Source organism: Formica exsecta, unplaced genomic scaffold, assembly GCF_003651465.1.
Source record: "Formica exsecta isolate Colony F162 unplaced genomic scaffold, ASM365146v1 scaffold26, whole genome shotgun sequence".
In the NCBI taxonomy this organism is placed as follows: domain Eukaryota; kingdom Metazoa; phylum Arthropoda; class Insecta; order Hymenoptera; family Formicidae; genus Formica; species Formica exsecta.
The window spans coordinates 1,871,099-1,897,231 of NW_021849866.1; the positions used below are offsets into that span (position 1 = coordinate 1,871,099).

Genomic DNA, 26,133 nt, shown 5'->3' on the forward strand with positions numbered 1-26,133 from the left:
CATAATTCTAGACGACGAGAATAATATTAGTAAATTATAGTTTTTAGTAAACTATCGATAAGCTTCGATATTTTTCTTCTTAAAAGTTAAAAGTTAAAAGTTAATTTTATAATCAATAAATTTATCGCGAATTAATACAAATCCCTAAAAAATTAGATAGATTCTTTACAAATTACATTCGTATGGAAAATTGACTTCTAATTTAGATTATCTGTGTGTCTGGAATAAATACATATATAAAAAAAAAAATTACTTTATATAAATATTTATATATTATTGTACTGTGTTTTTAACGGATTGTTCACATTGCGCATCGACGCTCGTGCAAGCGTATCTGGGTAATGCGCAAGTTTCTGCCTGTCACGCGGAAATGCAGATTGCCTCCTTCGTTCGTCCTGGCTTGCGAGACCGGTGCAAATTACCAGAGCTTTTTATCCTTTGAAACAGCGCACATCCGCGCGGCGTGGCGCCTTTGCGATTAAATCAGAGGCTCGGCCGTGCCTCCTATAGCCTCTCCCCCTCGCTTTTCCCGAAGTCGCTTTCCCGCGTCCACCCGTATCGCGCTCGCGCTTCGCGGCGAGCTTGCGCGCCTCGTCCTGCACCCGGAGGTCTCCTCCGCGGAGGAGGACCATCAGGATTCCGATCAGTTTACCGGCGTCCCTCAGTCTGTGCGGTCGCGTTCGGTATTCGAGTCCGGTCCGTTGAATCACGTGCATCCTTGACGAAGGGAACAGGCGATGTCGGCATTACCGTTCCTCGAGCGTGTCACTGCGGTGTCATCGTCGTTTTCCCGAGATGTGTGAAAGTCCTCCAGGATTACCGCTGCAGGTTTGCGAATCTTTTCATTCATACCGATCGCATTCAAGTGGGTATTGCGGGGAAAAAATTAATTTCATGGCAAGCGCGCTTCGAAATTTTCCAAAATTAAAATAATAAACTCGCCTATCTTTATATAATAAAAAGCATAAAAAAATTCACCCCTTCTGGCATTGAACAATCTTCTTGAGTTAATATATGTGTGTGTGTGTGTAGCAGAATGGAAATTTTAAATCAACTAAAATCGTGTTTTTTGTATTTTAAGAATAAAGAAATTTCACATTTTTGTTTAAGTAAACTTTCAGTAATTTGCGCTACAAATTGTTGAATTTTAATTCAGTTGTAATCATAATAATTTTTATCTTCTTGTAAGAAAAGTAAGTTGCTTTCTACGCAATCGTGATGAAAATTTTCGCATCTTTGAACAATTCATGAAACGTGCAAAAGTTTTGAAAGGTTAGCATCACAGTTTCGTGAATTTTCATTCAGATCAGCTACGGTGATGTTTGATCTCATCCCGTGAGAAAGGCACTTTTCATGCGAATGCCGTCAAGAATTTCGCTTCGTCGAGCAGCCCTTTGGGATCAACGCGTTGCGGGTTAGCGAATTTTAATTCCGAATAGTTACATCGAGGTCTGTGTTCTTGTAACGAGACAAAGTTACTTTTGAATATGTGTTGGAGCATTTGCATAGTCGTGTTAAAGTTCTTCAGGATCGTCAGATCAAATTCGAAAACTTTATTTGTAATTAATAACACTAATATCGTTTTTATACATTAGAAAGTTTATTTTTTATACGAATCTGTGTATAAAATAAATGTGCAAAAATTTTTTTTAATTCATCAATTTTTAATTTATAATTATAAAATTGTCAGTGTTTATCTTATTGTCAATGAGAAAAAAAAATTTTTAAACAGATAGATTCTCAAACAGTTTTTGACAAATGCAAAGACTTCTTTAAAAAATTGTTGTAATAAGTTTGCATATTTTAAATTACATGAATCAAAATTTATTTCTGTGCTGAAAGATAGAAGGAAAAGTTATATTAGAATTATAATAAACTTTTAACTGAAGCTCTCGATATATCCAACAAAAAGATGTTCATTGCAGTTTCCAAGAGAAGTCGATATACTTAATTTATTGCTGGAAACGTATATTACTTCGCAATGATTAATGCAAATCAAATGCGGTTATCGATTCGTCGATATGAGAAAGGCAAGAGATCCGCAAACGCTTTTTATTAATCCACGTCTCGCGACTGCGAAACGACTTCGGTTCGCGCCAGTTCCCATAATATCGCTCACATTGCGGCAAGAAACAAATTAATTTCACCGGCGCGAGGCGTGGAGAACCAGGCTAGTTCCCGTAAGTTTTTAATGAAAGTTTCGATTTTCGGGCGTTGAGCATCATCGAAAAGTTCTCGTAGAGTTGAAACACGACAACTTTGTACATATATACATATATATCTTTCCCTCTATTTATTCGTTTCATTTCTAGCGACCATTCTTGCGGTTAAACTTGAGTCTCAGATTTTGTGGAATCTTTTGCGACGGAAAAACAATATCGATTATAAAATGTGAATTTTTCTACTGCTGTCACTTGCAACGATATCCAAATCGTGTCGCGATTCTTTAAAAAAAAAATTTAACCGAAAGGAGAGCCATGTGATTAATTTGGTTCCTCGGTCACCAAAATGGATGAGAGATACCTTATGAGAGAGAATTTCTGCGAGAATAATTGGATTGGTACTTGAGCGGGATATTCATCGTTATCTCTTTTAATTGAGACATTGACATACACATGCATCCGTTGCACATCCTCGTACTTACGTTTTTTTATGTAAAGCGCAGTTCGACAGCGCACTCGACCACGTGCGCTTACGATAGAAAGAAAAAAAAGAGAGATACGCTATTTATTCCACAATTCATTGCATCACAGATTTGGTTAATAACAAATTGCAACCGATCCGTCCTCTCCTTTCTCGTGTTATCGAACTGGCAATCGTATCCGATTTGCATAAATTGCCGTTGCTACAAAGGGTGTGTGTATGTCGTGGAGGGAACGTTAAGTTCCTCGCGATGGGTTCCCCGTATTAGCGACATTTAATCGCCGATGTCGGCCGGGGAAGCAAACCAGGGCAATTACCGGCGATCTTTGTACCGACATGCGAGCAGCGAAGCGATATTCTCGAATGAATATTCCACAAGTGTTCCGAGTGTTCCACAATCGATTTCGAATCGCTTCGGTTATTGAAGGGTCGGCAAACCGATAACTCACCGAAATCACAGCCGAAAAAAAAAGAAATGAATGTTAAAAAAGAAGAAAGAGAACTACATTTTCACACTCGTGATAATAGGCGGAAATCTGAAAAATGAAATCTAGGTCAAAATTTTGGTACTACTGCATCGTGCTTATTGCACCTCTGAAAAATAATTTGTTGACGCGACGTCTCTCACGTACCAATGTCTGAATGACTTCCATCGCTTTCGATGGAACGCTTCGCATATTCTCGTGTGCATCGACCATTTTCTTTGACGGCGGAAAATCAATTTTCAATCGTTCGCGTTCGAGTCACTTGACATTTAATGGGCTGCATATTCGCGAACTGATCCACGAGAGATTAACTCATCGCCGGAAGTGCGTACATTAGCGACAAGCCGATCGCGGCCTTTCATATACACACACACATATACACATGGAAGATTCGACGATAAAACCTACAAACGCGAATTATGCGCCATGCGAGTAATCTCCGATTTGTCTTATCTTAATTCCGTTCTTTTTTCTTACGGCTTAACACGTCCGCTTAATACTTTATTAAGCGTTTAATAGATGTAGATTATCGGCGAATATATATTTGAAGCGCGCAATTTTATCAACTGCAAATTATTGGCCGCACACATAAAAACGTCGCGATTTACGGTCAATTTCGCTTATTCATTTCCAATGTATGTCGAGAATTCGACGAAACAATTTACTACTTATAGAATTTATTTGCGAGAGAAAATAATGGAAACAGCGAGGCATGAAAATTACATACTTTGTGCCTATATTCGCGAGATTATTGTATAACATAATAGCCGTGAAATGCAATGACGCGGTTTTAACAGATATTCTTTATCAGGATGATTGCCGGAACTGAAATGCGCAAATATTTGGATAGGTAGAAACTAAGTTCTTCTACATCTATTCTACTCGGGTACTTCATGTAACGTGGATAATGGTGTTTCTTCAGTATACATTGTTATCAGCTGACTACGAACTTTGTTAGAAAAATCTACGGTCAAGTTAACCGGATCAATTAACCTTCAACTTGTTACATTTAAATTTACTAAGGTAATTTAAAGTACTGTAAATATTTATACAAATCTTTCCGTGTTTCTCGAGAGAAAGAAAAAAGATATGTCATATTATCACCGCGTCTCGTTCAACAGCTTAATTAATTCTGAAATATTTAAATACGAATATAGCTACAATAGTATTAAGACGCTTTCCGCATAATATAATCCGCGAAAACAGCATTCTACCATTTCCCGGATTACGGTAATGGAAAATATTTATTTTCTTACTACGCAGCTTCATTTTTAATCATATCTGAAATTGTCGGACAAAAATGCTCCCGTGCGGTCGTTTTCTTCATATTTCCACTAGCAACTGTGCAGAGTCGTAAGAAATTGTTTATGGAAAAGATTCTTTTGCACGGCAGAATCTACAGGAAAAGAGGGAGAGAAAGAAAGAGAGTACATTTCCACAACGCTGCAATTTCTTCATCTCAGTGTAATAGAGCATCTGATCTGGCGTAAAAAGATACACCTTTTCAATGATGCAAACGGCGAAAAAATCGTTCAAAGCGATCATTAGCGCGCATGTACTTATGCTGTATTTATTACGAAGTTGTTAATAACTCTCTGCGAGCGCACGTCTGTAACGGGACGAGGAGCTTCCGCGTCTCGTAAAACGAAAATTGATTACCCTTGAAGCACTTTCGGTCCATCGTGCCGGTGCGTTTCCGCGCGTCCGACGCCAGATACGCTTATTTTTCTCAAGATAGCGCTTTGAGGATCGTCCATGCCGTCGTGGAAATCGTCTCGCGGAAGGCACGTTTCATTTGAAAATTCTTTCTCGCGCCGTCATTTATCGCGACAATTGTTTCCCCGCAGATGACGACGGACGGCGTCTTCCTTCCACTCCAATGTCCGTTTTCGAGGATTCAAGACGCAGTCCTTCGTTCCCGTTTCTTTTTTTTTTTTTTTTACGGGCAGTCCTCAGAGATATATCAAGCACTTCTTCGGAGGTGCGACTCGAGTTTTTGAGACTCTGTGGAACGCTGAGGATGCACATTAAGCCGCTAATGGTGCCAGTGGGTCAGTAATCAAATTTAACGATTTCGAATTGCTTAGGTTTCCGTCGCGAAACGAAAGTTCTGATTACACGGAGAAAAATAGTTTTACGTTTAATCTTGCATAGATCACATAAATTGGACCAATTGTTATTGATTTGCATGAATCGGGCTGATCAATTTCCCGAAGAAAAATTGTTCTTCTTAATCTCACATCCATTATTATCATTATTAGATTTTTTTTCGATTAAGATGTGCTTCTGGAAAAATTCAGTTTATATAATATAATTTTTTATCTTTTAATGTCTCACATTCTCTTTTCATAACAAATTCTTGTAAAAAAAGTGATATCTTTGTAGCCAATAATGCAATTGATATCCTTATTACATGCGATGTATTGAAAAACAGGAAATCATTTAACGATATTAATTTAATTTTATTATAAACATGGTGATTTATTTTCGTAATAATTGATTCAATTATATACTGCAACAAAATCTTGTCTGAAAAAAACAGATAGATAATTAAGATAATTCTAAACTTGCTAAAATATTTCTCAATATTACATTTGTTATCAATATCTTTTTAAGAATTAAATATCGAATTGTCTCTGCTTCATCCAGGTTGTCTATAATTTGAAGCGGGAAATTTTGTATAATTTACGTATTAATAATTGCAAATTCTATATATTTTTGCAGTTATATGTTGATTCTCGTTGCGAAATATATGTAATAAATTTTTATATTCATGCGAATAAACCGTTTACCTGGAGTGTTTGCGTCCACAATGTTAACATTCTATCTATCTATCTATATATTCGTACTTATTGCAATCGTGAAATGTGAAATCGTGTAATTAAGAGTTTGTGATGTCGATTAATTGGTTCATCCAATCGGGCTAAACGTCGAGGCATCGTGATTTAAAATTACACTCTTTGTTTTTATTGGCAACGTTGCTTTGGAAAAGAAAAAGGCTAATTAATAACGTTTAATAAAATGGTGTAATTATTACGATGAAAGACACCTGCTGATACTTTCCAATATTAAAATGCCTAAATTCTCGTTATTACAATACATTGAATGGAATGTTGTTTTTGAGATAATTTGTGAGCTAAATTTATTGTCAGCGAACATCTTCAATGTATTACCTATATTTTCGATATCTTTATAAAAACATAGAATATATCTGTAACGATAATTTTGATATAATTCGCATTTTGAATAATCGCACAAAAATTCACGGATCCTGAAAATTGCGCCTGCATCGTGGTTTTTCCATCGTTTGTTTTCGATCTAGTAAATAAGTGATTTCTTCCTTTTTGCCTGTGCGACCCATCACACCCGACGAAGTTAAATTGCGTTGCGGTTTTCGGCTTTTCCGCATGGGAACGAGAACATCGGTAATACATAAACAAATATAAGAAACAATCGAACAGAAAGCGTACTGACAGAATCCTCACTTTTTCAAACCGCAAATAACACATATCGTAATATCAACATATCAGTGATTAAATTAACATATTTTAGTCACCGACACACATATATTTTAGTTCTAGTAAGATCAGATAATAGCCTTTAGAAAATAATCAAGTCCGTGTGTTTTTGTCGATTCCCTCTCGGATAATACGTGACGAACTCAAGGAATGACCGAAGGTAGCAGAAGCGCGTGTTCGCCCGCTGAATAATGTATCTCGTTACCGATACGTCGATAGCGCGCTCTGAAACAGATCGTCTCCATGTGGCACGCAAATGCATCTTCTTGCGTAATAACGCGTCGATAAAGGCATGTTCAATAGTGTATTTCGCTCAGCTTGCACAATGCTTGTTTAGCATCACCGTTCACAAGATCTTCTCTTACTGTTTGCATAATAACTAGAACTGATTGTACATTACAGTCATACTATTTACAACCAATTAAAATTGGGATTTGGAAACAGTTCAATGACAATAGTTTCTTAAAATAGCAAGGCTATTTGTGCAAATTTTGATTGTCAAATTGTGAAAATTAATTCCAAAAAAATATAATTTAGAGTTTGATGGCAATGTCTCCTCTCTCTTTTAAAAATCGAATATTAATATGATTTATGATGATTGATTAATTACAAACGTCATATCAATAACTTCGAATATAATTGAAAATCAATATAATAATATCTAATTACAAAAGCCAATTGCGAGAATGCAAATGAGTTTCATAACTTTATAAAATACCTAATATATTCAATGTTGTATCTCGCTTTGTTGAAAAAAAAGAAGATTCAAGTAGAAAAAATAACCTGACCAAAATATACGTCACGTAGCTTGTATTTTATATCAAACCATTGCTCTTCAAGTTTTTCTTTTTTCTTTTTTTTTTTTTTTTTTTTTTTTTTTTTTTTTTTTTTTTTTTTTTTTTGTGAAAATCCGTCCAGGCGGTTTTACGCACTACAGTGACAAACAAACAAATAAACAGGTCGGGACTTATTTTTGTTTTGGTAAATAAATACCAAAAAAAAGTATACTTCGGACTAACGATACAAACAAATCCTACGCAGCGATAATATTTTGTAAATTCGCAACAAGTTCAGTCGGCGAGTTTTTTTTACAGCCGCTGCGAATGTGCCGAAGGACGTTATTTCGTTTTTCAACGACGGAACGGTGGATATATAGAGCCGCGCGGCAACTTCCGCGTGCCGAAAAACTTCGGGATTTATTCATTACACCTGCGTTGTTACCATCATACTCGCGTCACATACGTCTCCATGAGATACGAACGCGCCTTGCCTCGTTCAAGCACTCTTTCGACCATGAAAACATTTTTCTACTACATTAAATGCTAGGAATGCGTACTAGTGCATGAAGGCGTGGCGTGTTTTTCGCTCCGTTATATATTTAAAAGCAGGAAAAAAATAGCGTAAACTTTATTCTCACTTCTTATTACGCAATGGAACTTTTTCTTTTACGTATAATTAAGAATAATCATCATGTTTTAAGAATAACGATAAATTCGTAAAATTAAAGTATGTATGACGTCAAAATGCGGACAATAAAAAATCGTGCGTTTTGTATAATTTATTTAGCGAATTTAATTACAAATACATTTTCTCGTCTGAATGACGATAGAAATAGCGAATTGGCAAATTTTCCCGCGGAAATCTCGCGCTATATTATAAGTATTGCTTCAAAGGGCAAAATATTCTCGGTCGTCGCCGAATATGTTAAATATTTCTTTGACAGGGAAATAGATATCCGCAGCTTCAACTACAGCAAGTTGCACGTAAATGAAACGCATATCTCAGAACAAAGATTTTCCGCGGTCGCTTTTGTAATATAGATATTTGTTCCTTGATACATTGCTGCAGCTTCTAGCATGCTATACATCGAAAATACAGATACGAGAAACATATCAGATTTTCAAATTGTATATGTATAACGCAGTTTAGAGAAATCATTACAAGAGGAAATATGTATGTTTTGTTCGTTGTAATAGGCTAAATTTAGCTTAGGCTTGAAAACGAAATTATCGTTTAATAATTCTCCTCAAAAAAATAATCACATTCTATATTTTGTGTAATAAAATAAAATAAAAATTATCCGATATTACTCTCAGAGAAATCATTACAAGAGGAAATATGTATGTTTTGTTCGTTGTAATAGACTAAATTTTCAAAAACGAAATTATCGTTTAATAATTCTCCTCAAAAAAATAATCACATTCTATATTTTGTGTAATAAAATAAAATAAAAATTATCCGATATTACTCTCACATGGAAAATAATTATTTAAATTATCAAAAAATTATATGTCCGAATCCACACAAAAATTATTAATTTGAGAAATACATAGTCATAATTAATGTGAGTATATTTTTTACTGCAATATGGAGAACATAAATACGTGCATGTTATGTCGGGGAAGAACTTTGTCAGTGACGTACGCTCAATAACAGAAAGCAAGGACGGCAATAACTTACAAAAATATACGCTCGCGTAGTGCATTTGTACCGGGTGAGACGAGAATTAAAAGAGGCAACGCGCACGCGGCGTGACGAGAACCGGTGGGCGTTGCTGTACCTAAGAGCCTCGTCGTCATCCTCGTCCCTCCTCCGGTTTCGGGAGAATTGATAACATAAATATCGTGGCGGACAGTGGCCGCAATTTATGGGCATTGTAATGACCCTTAATGTGCATGAGTAGTTTGGCTACAAAGCCCTCATAACTCTTACGCGGAGCAAACGTTGCTAATTTTCTTGCGCTCGCCGTTTAGGCTGTGTCTTGTGCTAACTCAACCTCTCACCCTCAGCCCCTACCGTCCTACCGCTCGCGAGCTCCGACTTCCGTAAAAACGTAAATTACAGCCGGGCTAGGCGAGATCATCGTATTCCATTCTTATCTCAGACTCCGAACGTCCCGCGCGAGATGATTCATGTGCGTTTTCCAAAGTCCCGATCTCTGTGATTTTAATCCACCGTCGTATATTCCCACCAATGTCGCGACCGATGTTCCAAGTCATGAAGAGAGAAAACGGGACGATCCGTTTTTAGATAATTTATAAACGATATTCGACCGTAATAATTCTTAATAATCTTCCACTACTTAGCAATTTTAATAACTTAAAATTTTTGAAACGACAAGGAGATAAGATAAAGATATAAAACTGAATAAAGTGTATATTTTATCAAAGAAGCTTACGATTGTATTTTATCAGAATAAAGAAGCTTAGGCAAGAAATATTTTCCCCCTCTTTATTATTACATTTAAATATATGTAGATTACTATATATCATCGAGTCTATTATATCATTATGTTAAAACCTAGTAGTGATATTATTATAATAAGACATTATCATATGTCGCACATGTACGATTAGTTGAGAATTACGTTAATCGATAAAAGATTATTAATAAATCACATAATAGTTTTACAAAACCAAAGCAGAGTTCAATTGCCTGAATACACATTTTGTCGCTTATAAATAAATTTTATCAGAAACATCCATTTGCGAAATAAGTATGATCTATCTATATTTATAAATATATCGAAAATCTGTAAATGTGTCGGGAAAGGCAGAATATTTTATAACATATACGACTCAATAATCAGTTCAAATATTCTCATCTGAATAATCTGATTAATTTTCTTTATTTTCTACATAATTAGCAGATATCAATCTTTTTTCAAAAAATTTTAATTACGTGTCAATATGCAACATTTGTTCAAAATAAATATTTTAGCAATCTGAGAAGAATTGACACGGTAATTTATAATTATCTTGATACTGTCTTCAATTATAATAAATTGTTGTATGTATGTATATAATTATGCTCACCACAAAATTATCTCCTCTTGCCGTGAAATATTATAATGGACCGTGTGTATTATCGATGACATCTCTCAATCCGCAAAGATAAATAACATTTACATAAAATATAAATTAAACAATTTTTATATTAAATACTGATATTGAGTAATCTCATGCTAGCGCATTGACATTAAATATTCACGTGAATAGAAACATTATAAACGTTTATATTTGTCTCCTTTTCATAAAAAACGTTTTTGTGTTATTGTCTAAATAATTGTCCAAGTTATTGTTCAAATAATCATCGTAATATAATTATTTTTGTTAGCTATGTAATTTCAGTCGAAACTTTCAACTTTCATTTTAAAGAAATTATCTATAATCTATTTTATTTTATCCAATTTTATCTTTGATATCGGAATTTGCATTACTTCTACGACGAACTCGACGGATTGTCGGTTATACGATTCGCGATGAAGCACCGAAAGCAATAGAACTAATGCAAGAGCTGCTTTTTCGCGCAATTGTCTGCCTAATCCGGAATTAAATAACGGAGCGTTGAATTAGCCTGATCCTTTTAAAGTCAGATTGATGAAAGACACGAGCAGAATTAAACAGCCTCTCGCTCAAGTGCTCCTGAAACATACGATGGGAATAAAATACTGTGGACTCGCGGATTGAATGTTCAATGTTCAATTCTCCATCTCGTTTTGTCTTTAATTCTCAAAGATATGCTTACATTTTAACGTTTACGTTACGATAATGATAGCTATGCCTTTCTCTCTATCTCTCATTTTTAAATATTTATCTTATTTTATAAAAAATGAGATTTATGTTTTCTCTCAGTAAATAAAATTTGCTTTAATGTATTATTTGCTACCTAAATGAAATTATCAAATAAGAACACTTTTACATTTTTGATGATAGTATAAAATTGCAGATATCATTAACTTTAATATTTTCATATTTCTAAGTTATTACGGTCTAACATTAGCATTCATCTTCAATCATTTAGATAATTATGTAATTAAATAGAAATCTAGTAATTCATATATGGCAGAATATCTTTTAATTGCATTGACAGACAGATATTATCAATTTTTAATTTTTTTTTTCTATTCTACTCAATCGCAATTATATGCGCATTCATTACGCATATAATTACATAAGATAAAGTTACGTTCTATTCTCGCGCATTACTTTGGCAAAGGAAACTCTCTCTTGTAACTAAACAAACAGATAGGATGGATGATGAAAACCCATGATGCTATAACACGAAACTTCACTCGACCGAGAATATCGGTCGAATATTTTAACAGCGATGAATGTTATTTGAATCGCTATATCCTTCAGAATATGTTACAAAGATTTTTTCGCAGGTTGGCTACAATTATAAAATTTCCAAAAAAATGGACATAAAAATCAATTTTGATTCAACATTTTTCAGCCTACAATAAAGTTTGATGAGTCTCTGCCATCTCATAAATGTTTTCGGAGAGAAGTATCTCTATCTAAAAAAATACTCATAGTTACTTATTAAAAAAATATCACGCGCGTAATGATTGAAGAACAGAAGTACCCTTAGAAATCATCATAGATGTTTCTGGTTTTCCTCTCAAAATTGCGTATATCTAAATCGAGGTTATCTTAATGATCGCAGCTCTCGAAGTGAAATACAAAATATAATAAACAGCATGGCCTAGACGCGAACTTTGCGAGAAAAAGTTGTGAGACCTTAAGGCTCTTATCGGGCGCTAAGGAATATCAAGCTTTTTGCTAAGCTTCCCCCCGCTTTTATCGCGAGTTATAAACTTTCGCTCGAGAAAGCGACGCTGTAGCGGAATCATTTCACCCCTGTGTGTAATAGATCGCTATAACTGTCTTAAAGAAATCTTGCGTACTGAAAAAAATATTCTTTTTCGACAATGCTGATGGCAACGATAAAACTTGAATGTCCTGTTGCATGATTTTTGATAAGTGATTTTTTTTAACAATTAATATAAAGAAACAAGAATTGTTGAAAAAATTATAAATTAAAACAAAATACAAATGTATAATACAAATTATATTATTAATTTTTATTTTTTATTGAGGCTATAATCAATAAGGTTTATATCAGATTTAAAAAACTTATATTTTTATTCTGAAATTTTTAATATAATAGGAAATGCGTAAATATAGAGTAAGTAATGTACTTAATATAATATTTATCGATCAAAATTTATTCATTTTAAAAATATTATATTCTCTGTCTTATTGTTTCTTAAAATATTACGCTTAAAATATCATTTCTTGAAATATAAAAGCTTAAAAAGAATAAAACACGAAATTTAAATCGATAATCGAATTTTGCAAGAACTTTTCGATTTTCATCTTACGTGACATAATGATGAACGATGATGAGTAATATAAAAGTAGTCGAAGGAGATATTACCGGCTGTTACGATCCCTATTTATCTCTGCAAGTAATTTCAGAGAATCTCCACACGCGTAGCACAAGACATGTATTTTCAGTTTATGTATCGAAGTCGGTAAAATATAACTTGCAGCCTTTATAAAGCATTCACCATAAATCTTTGAGAAATTTTTCACCACCTGCAATACTGCGTAATATTATGTGTACTCTATATAAACCGTAATAATATGCGCGCATGCATAATCTGTGTGCATATATAATTTTAAGATATCGAAAGATTATATTATCTTTATTATTTAAGGAGTCTCAAAGATTTTAAGATCTTAAGATATACTTAATATTAGAATGGAAAGTGAAAGTCCTGTTATCCTTTTAGGTCGTTATATATTGTTATACGATATGTGACCATAAAGGCGCGGGCAAGATCGAGTGCGTCCTATAGTGAAAAATTGTTAAATTCCCCATAGTTTATAGTCGACAGAATTATATTTGCATAATCTCTATAAACGCAAAATGATTAGTGGAACCACAATTCACGCCATTTTATGGAGAGAAATGGTCGTAATAAATATTTTTTTGAGGATAGAGCAGTCCCGCAGACACGGTTGCAGCCTCGACGAGACTTGTTTTTACAAATTTTTGAAAACGCGCACTTCTTATTTGTTTAAGTACGATAAGTGGAATTAATCAGCTTCATTGTGTGTCAGAAAAATTTCAACGTAATTTATCACAGTGGTTCGCTCACATTTAAATATCTATTTAAATAAAATTTCTACATGCAAACATTTACATAGCAAAAATATAATAAGCGATATATAACAGATAATAAAACATTTTATTTAAAAAATTAGATATAATAAAATTTTTATATAAACTTATTGAAAAAGCTTTTGCGCGCCTAAGCAACTTTATATAATTGATATAATAAATAAAAAATAAATTTGTTTAAAATAGTAGGATTGAAGGAATGCAATAAAAAAATATAATAAACTGCTAAATTGTGTCAAATAGAGATGACTCATATCAGTATTTTTTACACAATATTTTATACACACATTCAAATATAAAATTTATTTCCTAAAAAAAGAAATTTTTCCATAAAAACTCTTGAAATAATTTTTTCAAAATTTCCTTCAATTATCCATCGCATGATTATATTGACGTAATTAAAAGACGCTTAACTTTCGCGTTTACTTCGAAACTGAAATGGGAAAGTTGAATTGTGCGTATCGTTGCCGTAGGTAAGGAATTCTTTGGAGATTTATAGAGAGGAAGAGAGAGAGAGAGAGAGAAAGAGAGAGAGAAAGACAGGAGCTTTTCTCTCTCTCTCTCTCTCTCTCTCTTTCTCTGTGCTCTGACTTCGACGTGAGCCAAATCTATAGAGGCGCATCGGCTTCGGCGACGGTACGGGGGCAACGAGAACTTAAGGAAGGGAATATACGCGACGTGCCAGAATATATCGTCGGCTAGATCTCTCACCCTGTACTCTGATTTATTTTACGCCGGCAAGAGCGGCAGCACCCGCCTACAATTTCGAAAAGTCAGCAGAGTACCGCGTGTCGTGTGTACACCGCGTGTACGGGATTTCAGAAATTTAAGAGTCTTCAGGCTCGTCTGCTCGCTCCAGTTCTTCCATTGATCGTCGTCTTACAAATGAATGTGTCCTGTTCGGAAAGGAATCTAAGCCATCTTTTTTTATTAGATTTGAAACGTAGAAAGAAGATTCAATAAAATTGTACGATAAGACCAAGTTTACGATTTTTGCTTTACAATATTAAAAGCTGCCAATACAATCATGTGCTTTTCCATTAACAAAATGCTTTCTGCTCGAAATAATAGAAATATGCATTTAAATCCTTCACAGAAAGATCGTCCGTAGTACAAATTGCAAATCTGTGCAAGAATAAAACCTACGTTATAACAGTTAAAATTTAATAACACGAGTTTTAACGAAACGCTTTCGCTTGTGATTGTCCCGTCTGTAATTGCGGTTCAGTTAGCGAATTTTTCGTTGTCAGCTAGCGTATATGTATTTTAATACGCATTGTACGATCGTCGTGAAATAACATCGAAATTTAATTAGGATTCAACATCGACATTTCCATTGTTAAGCTAAAAGACAAAAAATTATCTTCTAGATTCACCCGCGCACTCTGCAAAAAAATATAATTTCTTACGAATTTCCGTGACATAAGAATCGTGAAAGACAGATTAGTCGTCCGTTGAAATGTAACACGAGCTTAAATTTAGAAATAGGACAATTTAAAGGCGGTCAATCGACATAACGACTTACGGCTCGTCGAGAGCGGCTCCTGTCGTTCGTACCTCAACGAGGATCAATGATCCTCGAGGTTAAACGCGGCCCGTTTTAAACGAGAAGCTTAATTCGTGCTAATTTTCTGCCCGACGAAATATTTCAACGATATTGCCGAGCAACAGAACTCGAATTTTTAGTAACTTTATGTTCTTTTCAATACTCATACAATTGAACCAAAATTGAGTTTAGTATTTAGTATGCTGATATATATATATTGTGTGAAAAAAATCATATTATTGAGAAGGTAGTAAATATTTTAAAGTCGTTCTTCTTGAAACATAATTTCATATGGAACGTTTCTATTCTCTCTAAATTTCAACTATATATTTATTTCTCTATAAAAAAGTTATTTTCTCTTTCGCTTATATGACGATTTTGTCATCACATCTTTTGTTTTATTATAGTATATTCATACCACGCTTTCATTTTTAAATCTAAGCAATATCGCTCGAAATGTGTTTTCGGTATATTGTTCAAGGAACAAAATAGGAAATCCGAATAGAAGAGGTGAAGGTGCAATAGGATGCCTCTATAGCGACGATATATTTCTTGAATTATAAGGACGCGGTAGCGGAAGCATGAAGAAGGTGGCGAGTCTACCACGAACAGCCGACACATGTGTGAAAGAAGAGGGCGGGAAGTCTTGAAAACTTTCCGAGATCGTACACGACTTCTTCGAGAAGCGAAGCCCTGCTCCATTATGGGACTACGAGCCTTCTCCCTCTCCTCCTTTTCCCTCCCGTTTGTTTTTGCGATATATCCGTCGCGAATTTCCTCCTCCTCTCTACCTTACACTTTCGACCCCGAAATTTCACTGAGAAAAAATCGTCTCCGAATTTATCAAGAAATCGTGAGGCGCGTTGCGCTGTTTCTTAAGCACCCCATTTGCTGCGGACGCGATTAGGCTTTCATTCAATCCACCAAAACGAAAAGCCATTACGAGTTTTTCTCGAGCGAGTTTAAACGGGAGGCCCGACCGGTTTCTGTAATTTTGTGTACCGCATTAATCAATCAATCATTATACTCGGAATATAATAATATTCCAAACTCCCGAGAGGAGAGGGAGAAGAGCGGAAAAGGGGACCGGGGATCATTAGTCAGAAACGTCAAAGACAAGGCGACTGTACCATGGATAGAACGCCGTACGACCCTTTGTACGATTTATTTTCAACAGTGGGAGTTATTATTCCGCGGACATTAAAGCCACATTTTCCAGTCGCGCGCGATTTTACGCTTTTAAATGGCAAATTTGGACATTACAGCGGATTTACAGCGGACGTAGTGCATCATATTACAAAGACGTGGTGAGAAATTAATTCTGGCCAATGTAAAAGTTTTATTTTAATGATATACTAAATACATTTATATATCTTTTTATTATTTATATTATATATTTTTTTATTTACTTATTATTATACAAAGGTATTTAAATAGAGTGCATCTAAATACGTATCTTAACTTTAACGCCACTTTTAATATAATTATTTGAACTATTTTGGAGTTTACCTTTCTGTAACTATAATATCGAAGAGACAATAGAATTATATGCAGTTGAAAATGGAGATTTGATTTGAATAACTAAACATTGTAATCATCGTAAGATTTTTTGAACCACATGACCAGAGGCAATTTAGAAATGTTAAGATAATCGTCATGAATCCCTTAGGGTCTTACATGAATCCGTCATGTTAATGAAAGAGGAACATTATGGCAGGACGCTGTCGAGCACATTCACATTTGCATAGAACAATCGATAAAGTCTTTTTCTTACAGGGAGTGCAAGTGCGCGATTGTAATTCAGGGTTCTAGATGCAAAGTAATGAATTCTGGCAAAACATACGTATGCGAACTGCGTATATAAACATATTTAAAACTATAATATCGAACTGCTTTGCATCGAGAAGAGTGATTTTGCATATTATTTAATCACTTAATTACAAATTCCCAACGTACGATTCATCGTAAAATACAAGACTCTCTCTAAACATAAATTTTCCATATTTCTGTATCGCTCGTAGTTTCAATAAATGCGAATTCAGGAATGGAAGTTCCGGCAAACATAAAGGGCCACGTACAGACATCGTACAAAGTAATATCTGTTACTATCAAGATATCGAAGATTGCCAATATCAGGATAAGCGATATCATATGGATTTAGACGGAGCTTCGCGAGTTGTATTTTCCTGACGTTTCTTTTGCCCGGCCGACGACGCTTTATGACTCTTTGCACTTTCGCGACATACTAACCCCGACGACGATGCCATTAAGCGGGATGACCGCGCTTTACCACGCTAAAATTGTAGTGCGATGCAACTGATGCTGTACAGGTATACGTTTCATGCAAGCTGAGAGAATATTTATCGGCAACCGGACTCCGGTTTTTCTTTATACCGCCTTTATCTATTTTGTTTATTTCGAAAAGAGATACGATCTCAGCAATGCATTTTCTTGTACAATATTTCTTTAAAAAAAAATTACGCTTTACTTAGTATTAATCAAAAATTTCAATCTCTCAATCTTCAAAAGAAGTCGAGTACGAATAGCAAAGAGAGCGTGACTCTTGAAACGATCTATACATATATCTTGGACTCGCATACATATGTAGTTGGTTATATCTTGCCGGACTTGACTCGAAGAGGGCTAATCTTCAGTTACAAGCGGGGGCGATTACTCGCAACGAGTTATCGCAGCGGCGCTGCCGGTCGTTGCTACCGTCGCAGAGAAGATAAAAACTGGGGAAAAGATAAAAACTGGGAGAATCATCGGGATCGCGAGCGGAATCTCCGCATATTGTGCGTACCACCAAGTGCTCAAAACTGTTTTCCAGAGGAAGCGAGAAATGCGAGCAAGAGAGAAGAGACAGAGGGTGGCGGAAAACATTGAGATCCATCGTCGGAACTGGGCGAACTTGAAGACACGAGGGGATTATATTCCCCCTCCCCCTCCCCATCCTTTATCAACGCCAAGAGCGTCTACTGCTATGATACTAGTCCTTTCATTGTAATATCACGGGCGATAGTCGTTGCTCTTTTTATTATGGCCTTTCGCCATGGCAGCGGAGGTCGAAACGAGCCGCTCGCCCTCTCTCGAAAGCAGTAACTGATAATAGGAGCGAAAGGAGGAGGGCTCCTACCATCGTCATATTCGTTACTCGAATCTTCATTCATATTTCCCCGCGTCTCGCCTCGGGTAGAAGCAAGACACGTGGCGATGACTTTATGACCCGAACACGGGGGGATGCATAAGATAACGTTTAATTCCCTACCAAGAGATGGAGGGGTATATGAGATGGAGGATAATACTTGCCTACTGCATAGAAATATTATACCTGTCGGCATAAAACTTCTCCAAAGTATTGAGAATTTGTATAAAAAGAATATTTTCTCAGAATAGAAACTTTGCTTTAAAGGAAACTTTAAAATTTTTAATTACATAAAAAAAGTAAAGCAAGACTGGCAATTAATAGCGATTTCAAACAAACAACTATAGGTTCTCTCAGATTAATTCTTGGCATACAAACAAGTTAATTAATTACTTTTGACGAAGCTGAGTTTGATCGCTGTTTATTCACGGTCATTAAGTGAAATGGAAGGTTCGTATAGCTTCTCATTCTGTCGCGAAAAAATCGAATTAAGAAACATTGTTGCTCCATTGCAATTTTCCGCGTTATACATTGAATCGGGAGAGAGACGCATAGAAAATGAAAGATCTTTTCGGGCGAACTTCGGTAAAACGAATGCAGTTGTTCGACGGACTCTTTTCTTCATTAGAAAAAGAAAACTTTTTGTCGAGCGAGCAGCAACAGAAACGATTTCCTTTCCCGCCATTACGACGGCGACGAAAGCGCTTACGGACAAATTGCGATCACAGAGCTTCACGCGATACACCGACGAGATGGCGATCAAATTAATCCATCACTCGGATTACTTAGTCACATGACAAAACGCGGTCAGGGCTTACAAAATTCCGATTAATCCTTTGCCGCAACGGAAAGTTCGAAATTCTGTGCTCATTCTATGAATAATATTATAGCTTTTTTCATTATCGTATTTTCTAATGCTATAATTTTGCAAATATTTATACATTTTATGTGTTCTGTAATTATCGCTCTAAATAATATTATCAAAACAGAAGCAGAACACTATCTATTTAAAAAGAATAGATTTTATATTGTATCTCTCCTCTTTTTACACTTTCATCAATTTAGATTTAAATTGTTCAATTATCTTTCATGATACGATATGTTCACATTAGATAATATTTTTCTCATTTTTTTTCTCTTTAATTATGCATGCTAAATTATGCAGTACAAAGGTCCCCAAAAGGTCGCAACGGCTAAGAATCTTAACATGTATAAATGCGCCTTAATACATTCCAGTGGTTACACTCGGTGGTTACTACCACTTAACGCTCTAGTTTTATTATTTTACGTTTTCCGATAATTATTACTAACAACCGCAGCAGCCATAAAAAGTTGAGAAAATGAAAAAGGAAAAAATCACTCTTACTTTCCGTAAGAGAAAGAATATCTTAAAATAATATAAAAAACTAGAATTGTTTAAATTTGATTTCGTATCGTCAGTTCTTTAGAGCCAATCATGTTTACGAATGACCGTGTAAACGAATATTTTGCGCGAAACCCGACAAAGCGATAATGAATTCTAAACGTACGAATGATCATTAATGAATGTGCGGAATCAGCCACGTAAATTTTTTCGAATGAACACACGTGGCTCGATAATATCAACGTACCGGAAATTTCATTTCACATTCGACAAGAGAGAGAGAGAGAGAGAATGAAATTTGAATGCAGATTAAAAACTTCTCCAAAGTATTGAGAATTTGTATAAAAAGATATAAGATATGTGCAAATATTATACAAGAAAAACAAGATATTTTTTTAGTCTGAGAAAGGCAAATGGATTATGAAATGAATAAATAACAATTTTTTAAATCACTTTTAAATAAATTTTATTATATATATAATATTAAAATTTTTATGTAACAATATTTAAAAAAAAATATGTATATTTTTATAAAGCTATATTTTCTCAGAATAGAAACTAAAGTGCACGCTGCTCCAGCAACAGGCAAGAATTACAATCGCCATAATGCACGCGTTGTAAAAACCATTTGCTCATATCCGTATGTGGTTACATTCTATATGACGTCACTTTACATACGTGGATTGCATTAAAAGCAACGCGCGATACGCGCCAGCGATTTTTTTTTTATGTATACATTATGATGCATGCAGCCGGCACTTGTCGGGAATAATTCAATTTCTGCGTAACAAGGTTCCCGTGCGAAAGACCATTTTGCGGTGTTGCGTAGGGGCGTCAACAAGCCTCGCGCCAGACGCTTACGGATAATTAGATGAAAAGATAATCAGGTAAAGCCCGAATATTTATCGCAACAAGATGTTCTTTACCACGAATTGCAACGGAGATGCTTTCGAATTATGGATCCATTTTATCATGCGACTGCGGCATGATTTAATTCCCAGCTATGTGCATCTAAAAGTTTCGCAATTAGGAAGATCTGAATTTTATGCGTTTAAATGAACTCATTAGAAGGAAACTTTGGCGAGACCCGGAGAATTTTAGATTAAATTTGAAATTGTTATATCGTGAAATATTCATAGCGTATACTAATCTTATGTCATTTTTTTCAGTGGCTTCTGTTTGTTCACAAACATAATTTTATCGCAAACATAATTTAAATATTTCAAATAAACATATGCTTCTAAGAATATTTCAATTGCCATGGTATTAAACCATTGCATTAAATATATTTTATGTATCTACGAATATAAGCACAATATACAGTTATAATAAGATAAAAATAATTTTTTAAATTGCGACGGAAAAACCAATCTTGTTCCTTCGGTTACGAATATGATAATAATCGCAGAGTTTGCTCGAAATTGTCACGTACTTGCCCGATAAATGTTACAATAGCTTAGCTGTAAATTACCGAACTCAGGTGTACACGATTCGGCTTAGCTCCGCGCGTCTGACTAATCACGGATTGTAACCACTGCGAGGTTACTCTAATACTTCAGAGATCCTGCATAATTTGCAATTGGCCGAATGTATCGGTCCTTCGTTACATTATCCGCTACTATCAGCTGTATTTCTCGCGAAATATTCTCCTTGTTTATAGAGAATATGTAACGAGCATGCAAAGATATGACAAATATTATTTGTGACTTTTGTTCGAGAAATTTTGCATATTTCAAATTCGATGTAAATAAAACAAGTATTTTGTTATCACAATACCGACCAAGTTGAACAAAAGTGAGCTGAGGAAAGGAAGGAGGACGAAAGAGTTTCAACTGAAAATTTGCGCAGAATGCACAAAGACGCAACGTAAGACAAAGGGACGCGTCTTCGCGCATTCTTGGTTTTGAATTGTCGTCCTAAACCCGTGTAAAACAATGCGCCTCGTCTCGAGCACGGGGCGCGACTGTCTATTCCGTCGGAGAAGAATCGTCTTGTATACGTCTAATTACTCGATAGTATTGTTTACGCGGGGCTCGTCGTTTGCCAGCCGCCTTTTCGTTGCCGGTCTCTTGTTAGTCGAAATCCAAACTCGATATTACTCCGTCCTGTGTATCGAGTAAACGATGGAATCCGCTTTGAATAAAGTCACGTCGTCCGTGGTATATGAGCATGGCGTAGCGTTGGCTCTTCGCGACCGTGCTGTAACTGCATGGTATAAAATAGGGTAAGCCGCGGTTATTTCTATCGTCCGCAACAGAACGTAAGAACAGCACCGATAACAATATTTCAATGTAAATTATTATCCTGCAAAAGAACGCTCCCGTTTAGTACTACATATACATCACGATTTGCAAAACTTCTCGGTTTTTATTAATATATTTTATATTTCATAAATTTTGCATTTGTAAAGTTTTTCTAAAGGATTCGCTGAGAATTATCGCTCTTTTGCCACAATTGCTTGCGCTATTGAAACAATACTTGCACGTGTATTCAACCTACGCCCGTGTGAGAGTTGCAAATTCCACGAGAAAGGGAGAGAGAGAGAGAGAGAGAGAAAGAGAGAAAGGGAGTTTGGACATTTCGCCAACTTTGTACTACACCGGTGTCAAGTTTTATCGCCTCGCCTTTTCGCTCATCACATTCGAAACTTGTTGGCCGCTATTGCTCATTGCAGTCAAGCGGAAAAGCTTGCCCTGGTCTCGACTTGATTCCGCTTCCTGTCGCGCGGGCACGCGCCCACATGATGGATATACTTTGCTGCGTGTGCGAGACGATGCGGTGGGGGGCGATAAATGTATCTAACTTTCGCCGTTTTCCGTCGCAGAGTTGTCACGGACAAACTTTCACTCGACGACTCCGCTTTCGAGCGCAACAGCGTGGATACTCGATTTTACGTTAGGATCTTTGCTGCCCTTTAAGGCGATCAAGCGCCTACATATTACGTGCTTGTATTTAAAGAAATAGAAAAAGGTAAAATTTAACATTATAAATTTTAATATATTATTTATATCAAATTTGCAATTGGGAACATATAATCTGCTTAAATTAGAAAAGAACAGATCCAACTGCACAATTTTCGAATATGATTATTCGAAGGTAAAATAATAAGTGTATTACCATACATATAGAAATCGCGCTGTAATTTTGCATAAGCAATGATTATATCAAAATTGTTTAAATAATACATAACATTATTTTGTATATGCGTTGCAACGTGAATATTAATCATGCTTAATTTAGTTACATAATTTGTTCGGTCCTGAAAATGAAAGTAAATGGATGAGCGTCATCGTCGTTATTGCAAATGTAAGGGCAAGAAGATCGATATGAGTGTCACATCAGTTTAATATTATGATTCGAAGTGTCTAACAAGTCTGCTAGCTGCATTGCGCTTCGTAATGGAGTTATCAGTGTGCCGCTGCATAAGAGAAACTTGCCTGATTGGCGTTTAACGCTCGCAACGCGCCAGCGTTGATCGTCAAAGGCGATGTTATTGCCACGTTAAATTTTCCTATGCACATATTTAAATTTGCAATTTTTACTTCAATGCGATTTAATTCAAGTCGCGTCCCTTATTGCACAATCTCATTGCACGCGAAGCTATATCAATCGATTAATTTTATTACTCGAGTTAGATGATTATAAAAGCTTCTTAAAACGTTTGGAATGCTTTTCTGATAAGGATTTTTAGAAATCAGGAGAAGGATTTATAGATATAATTTTTAAATATAAATTTCTGTCACGATCTCTCTCTCTCTCTCTCTCTCTTTCTCTCTCGTTGAATAAGAAAATTGGATTATATCAAAGATTATTTTGCTTCTTGCGCATATTTGCAGCGTATGGTTCCTGCACGTTCTTCTGTGCGGTTCTTAGTTTCTCTTTCTTTATTTCTTTCTTGATCCTTGATGTAATATCGCGGAAACGAATAAGTCCCCATTACTTCAATATAACCGGAAGTATGGCGGACGTGCGTTTTGATCTGTACGCAAAGTCTAGATGAAAGGATAAGGAATATCCCTGTGGAATACCGTCACAGACGCTGACACGACTTTAATGTTCCCAGTGTAATATATTCTCCTACGTTTCGTGTCTATTTTATTATTTTTATTTTTATTTCACAGCCGCGCGCGCGAACGTTCGAATCAACAACGTAAAAAATTGCTAACACGCGCGATTCGATTAATGTTCAAAACCTGTCGATTATTTATTATCGGTAATCAAGCTGTTATTCGTCATTCGTAATACGTAATTTAAGTAAAATTGATCAACGATAGAGAAAAACAGAAAGAAATGATATTCCATTATTTCGTAAATGTAACCATGTTCATTATTCAATAACTTTTGATCTTTCTTTGTAATTGCGTTTATTTGATTTTCAGCGAATACGAGGATATAATAGGTTCGTTTAATTACACACACGCATTCATTAATAATTTATACGAACCATCAAAAGGATATGCGAAAATTGTACCTATAATTAACTGACATGATGTGTTCAATTATCGCGATTCTCATTAAATAATATTTTTGCTTACGCATTATGTTTTCAATATCTTATTAATTAATCATGTGACACAATTAGGTTATCTCTCCTATTAAAGATAATAATTTTTGCATAAATTACAATTTTTGTAAAAATGCACGATGCACGTGCGAAAAGATTATAATTTAGAAAGAAAGTATAATAGGCATACGACAAGTTAAAATACATGAATCGTGATGGTTGTGTGAAAATAAAATTTAAAAAAAATATAATTTAAAGATTACTATTATAATAATTATTTATACTAATAATTATTTCATGTTTCAGCTGGGTCCATGATTGTGGCAAAATGGTGGATCGGCAAAAAGCACTTCTGATGGTATTATTGGCGCTCCTGATTTATCCGAACGATATCTTTGGTAAGTATCATTTTTGTCATTTCATTGAAACTTGAACGAGTACGGGAGCAAACAAAAATTAAAAAAAAAGAAATTTCCACCAATTCGTATTAACTACACGGCTATCCCCCAAAACTCGCCAGAACGGATCGAAAAGCGATTCCGGAAAAACAAGATTAATCTAACGAAATCCCTTAACGGATTTCGTCTCTTCCCCCTCCCTACCACCCTTTCCCCTCTTTTCCAAGCTGATCCTGTGATATTAGAATCCCGACGAGAGTAGATGCCTATCGCATCACGCGTTCGCAGATTTCGAGGGCCGCCGAACCCGATGAATATGAGAGCCGTGAGATATATATCGCACTGTGTACGGGCAATTTTGCAACTAAGCCGCTCGCTGTGTACACGACCACCTGTAAATACAATACCAGGACTAATCCGCTTTTGAAACGCACACTTGCACGGTGCGACATACGGCGATATTGGCCTTGCGACCTCTTCCACTACGATGAGATATTACTTTTTCTGAATACCAACGCGTGTTCCGGGTATAATGAACAATCCGTAGAGTATCGTTAAAACACGCATATTATTGCTCATTCCACTATATTTATTTATTCGCGTAAAAATAGAAAAAAGAATCGTATATATTTTTATATAAAAAAATAAAGTGGAATATCACGCGTAATATAATATATCCAAATAAATAGATATGAGATAGGAAGCTAAATGCTCTTTCTCTCTAGAATATATTTTATAAGAGAACTAATTACGCGACAATATTTAATACTGAAAGTTTAAAGTTTCTGCGGATTAAACTCCAACAATGCAAATAGATTTTCAGTTCATTTCAAGTGAAATTTATTTCAGGAACAAAAATAAAACGATTATAAATGAAAATGCATCAGAGTAGGATTTTATGTTCGAATATCGATAATAGCGGCTAATTAATAAACCGATAAATATCGAGGAATTATTTCAGGTATCATATTAATCATCTATTGTATTAATTCTTTCATATTATTATACGCATTAATTAATTATTACGCAAACATATTTATACACATATATTGTCACACAAACGTTAATAATTTAATTATTAATAATTGAAGAAAAAAATATTTTAACGCATTATAATAATGGAAGAAAAAAAAGAAACACGAGGAAAATAAAGTCAAACATAATTTATTTTTCATCTTGAAGAAACTTAAATGATGAATGAACATGTAATACAGAGCTAAATGGAATGTTCAACCATATAAGCGAATGTCCGTGAGAAATAAATAAAAGATTACGATTTTAATAAAGACTACAGATATCGCTTAGGACAGGCAAACGACGACAGAAAGAGGAGAGAAGGAAAGTGGGTAGACTGCGAAGAAAGATATTATATAGTCTGACGTAGACAAGAAAATTTTGCAAACTATCAAGGTTTTATCGCTTCCTCCAGTCGCGCATTCGCATGATAATTTCCACCCAGGCGAAACGTCTTCATAACAGATGAATGGCATTTGATTACTGACGTCACTCAATTTCAGCCGATCTCTCTGCTCGCATTCTCTCAGCGAGTAAATAAGATT

At 35.3% G+C, this 26,133-nt stretch overlaps 2 protein-coding genes across 2 annotated transcripts in view; one reads left to right on the forward strand and one right to left on the reverse strand.

Annotated features, from left to right (window-relative positions):
• The window catches only part of LOC115236842, a 336,098-nt gene that overhangs the window by 51,668 nt on the left and 258,297 nt on the right, over positions 1 to 26,133 (reverse strand). The window lies entirely within an intron of this gene.
• Positions 653 to 26,133, forward strand: part of LOC115236840 (lachesin-like) — a 57,460-nt gene continuing 31,979 nt past the window's right edge. Inside the window, exons 1-2 of the mRNA XM_029809536.1 lie at positions 653 to 828; positions 24,483 to 24,574. Of these exons, the coding sequence (XP_029665396.1) occupies positions 24,505 to 24,574 (70 nt within the window). The 5' untranslated portion in view covers positions 653 to 828; positions 24,483 to 24,504. The remainder of the gene's footprint in view (positions 829 to 24,482; positions 24,575 to 26,133) is intronic.